Source organism: Stegastes partitus, unplaced genomic scaffold (genome assembly GCF_000690725.1).
Source record: "Stegastes partitus isolate 25-593 unplaced genomic scaffold, Stegastes_partitus-1.0.2 Scaffold2103, whole genome shotgun sequence".
NCBI lineage: Eukaryota > Metazoa > Chordata > Actinopteri > Pomacentridae > Stegastes > Stegastes partitus.
The window spans coordinates 33,733-36,320 of record NW_007579834.1 but is presented as its reverse complement, the minus strand read 5'-3'; the positions used below and the strand labels follow the sequence as shown (position 1 = coordinate 36,320).

The following is a 2,588-nucleotide window of genomic DNA, read 5'->3' as shown; positions in this document are numbered from 1 at the left end:
GCTGCCACCACCGTGCTTCATCACGACGCTGCCGCCGCCGTGCTTCATCATGATGCTGCCGCCGCCGTGCTTCATCATGACGCTGTCACCACCGTGCTTCATCATGATGCCGCCGCCGTGCTTCATCATGATGCTGCCACCACCGTGCTTCACAGTCTGGATTGTGTGTGTGTGTTGCTCTGTGGTGTTGGGTGTACAACAAACACATCATCTAGTCTGATGGTCAAAAGCTCCATCTTGTCTCTTCAGACCAGAGAACCTTCTTCCAGGTGACTTCAGAGTCTCCACATGTCTTCTGGTGAACTCTAGTCCAGATTTAATCTGAGCTTTTTCCAACAGAGTCTTTCTCTTTGTCTCCATAAAGCTTTGATGGTGAAGAACAGACAACAGTTGTTGTATGAACAGTCTCTAACATCTCAGCTGCTGAAGCTGGAAACTACAGAGGACTCATAGGCGTTTCAGTGTCCTCCCTCACTAGTCATGAACAGTCTCTAACATCTCAGCTGCTGAAGCTGGAAACTACAGAGGACTCATAGGCGTTTCAGTGTCCTCCCTCACTAGTCTCCTTCTAGTACCTCCTTCAGAGGAGTCATAGGAGTCTTGCTGGCCTCCCTCACTAGTCTCCTTGCTCGGTAACAAATGCTAATTCTTGTTGACACTCTATGAGCTCCTGAATGACATTAATATCAGAATTGTAGCTTGTCCCTATCTGGTGCAGCGCAGCTTGGATTAAAGAGTTGGAGCTTGATGTAACTCACCTGTCTGTCTGTACCTGTCTGTCAGCTCAGTGCTGTCTGGCTGGCTTTGTCCTGCTGGCTCTCTCTGATTGGTGGTTGCTGGCTCTGCTGTATGCTGGTTGGCTCTGGCTGGACTGGGACACGCCCACCAGTGGGGGTCGGAGGTCCAGTTGGGTCCGTAGCTGGACGGTGTGGGAGTACTTCAGGGACTACTTCCCCCTGACGGTGAGACCAGTTATTGATCCCATTGATCAGTTAGTCTGATTATTGACTATTGATAACTGATTACTGTCTGCAGCTGATCAAAACTGTTGATCTGGATCCTAAGAAGAACTACATCTTTGGATTCCACCCACACGGTGAGAGACACACCTGTCTGTCTGTCTGCCTGTCTGTCTGTCTGTCTGTCTGTAACCTGTCTGTCTGTCTGTCTGTCTGTCTGTCTGTCTGTAACCTGTCTGTCTGTCTGTCTGTCTGTCTGTCTGCCTGTCTGTCTGTCTGTCTGTCTGTCTGTCTGTAACCTGTCTGTCTGTCTGTCTGTCTGTCTGTAACCTGTCTGTCTGTCTGTCTGTCTGTCTGTCTGTCTGTAACCTGTCTGTCTGTCTGTCTGTCTGTCTGTCTGTCTGTAACCTGTCTGTCTGTCTGTCTGTCTGTCTGTAACCTGTCTGTCTGTCTGTCTGTCTGTCTGCCTGTCTGTAACCTGTCTGTCTGTCTGTCTGTCTGTCAGGTGTGCTGGTTGCCGGGGCGTTTGGTAACTTCTGTACAGAGGCAACAGGTTTCTCTCAGCTGTTTCCTGGACTGACTCCTCACCTGCTGATGCTTCCGTTCTGGTTCAGAGTTCCACTCTTCAGGGACTACATCATGTGTGGAGGTGCTCACCTGTCTGTCTACCTGTCTGTCTGTCTGTCATATTTCAGTGTCGCCATAGAAACAGTGTCCTTTGGTCAGCTGACCCTTGCTCTCAGTGTTGCCATAGAAACACAGTGTCCTTTGGTCAGCTGACCCCTGCTCCCAGTTTCGTCAGGTCTGTGTACAGAACAAACTGGGCTGCAGGTCAGCAGGAGGAGGCACTAACAGGCTCTCTGATTGGCTGACTGAGCACGCTGCCGCTGAGTGGTTTCTGATCAGAGGGTGCACTCTCTGCTCTCTGATGTTCAGGTGAAGGCCGGCTCACCTGAGAACAGAACAGGGTCATGTGACACCTTGTGGTCCAATGAGGGACTGCAGGACTCAGTTTTAGATGTAGTAGATGACTGAGCGCGCTCAGTGTGGTTCTGATGGTGTGTCCTAGGGCAGAACTGCAGTGTTGGGATCTTAAATGAAGATGTTTGTCATGAAGGGATTCTGAAGGTTCCTTCAGTTTGTTCTCCTGCGTTCTGAGGACCCATGAATCGTGAACGTGTAGTTTTGTGTTATTGAGACCTGCAGCTACATCTGCAGCATCATCAGGTTTTTGTTCATGTGCTCAGAGCAGAGGCGGAACTTTTTATGACAGATTCATTTTTTTCAAGTTTCAATGTGATAAAAAACCTGCTGACCCTGAGCTGACAGGTCATCTACAAAAGTGACGTCTAGTAGCAACGATACATGTGTCAATGTGCACGTTGTATGATGGAACAATTTCAAATAAATCAGACGGTGAAGCAGGAGAACCCTGAAGACCTGACCGTCCGTCCGTCCTTCAGGTCTGGTGTCCAGCTGTAAGTCCAGTCTGTCCTACCTGGTCAGTCGTCCTGGAGGAGGAAACGTCGCCGTCATCGCAGTGGGCGGAGCTCCAGAAGCTCTGGACGCTCGGCCAGGAGCTTTAACGCTGCAGGTACATTAACCCTGAGACAGAAAGACAGAAAGACA

General features: G+C 49.9%; 1 protein-coding gene across 2 annotated transcripts in view; it reads left to right on the top strand.

Moving 5' to 3' along the window:
* mogat3a (monoacylglycerol O-acyltransferase 3a) overlaps positions 1 to 2,588 on the top strand; it is a 7,245-nt gene that overhangs the window by 1,671 nt on the left and 2,986 nt on the right. Inside the window, exons 2-5 of one of the 2 annotated variants that reach the window (XM_008303952.1) lie at positions 784 to 962; positions 1,036 to 1,096; positions 1,465 to 1,608; positions 2,423 to 2,553. In XM_008303952.1, the coding sequence (XP_008302174.1) occupies positions 784 to 962; positions 1,036 to 1,096; positions 1,465 to 1,608; positions 2,423 to 2,553 (515 nt within the window). The remainder of the gene's footprint in view (positions 1 to 783; positions 963 to 1,035; positions 1,097 to 1,464; positions 1,609 to 2,422; positions 2,554 to 2,588) is intronic. The other variant, XM_008303953.1, reaches the window with a different exon arrangement.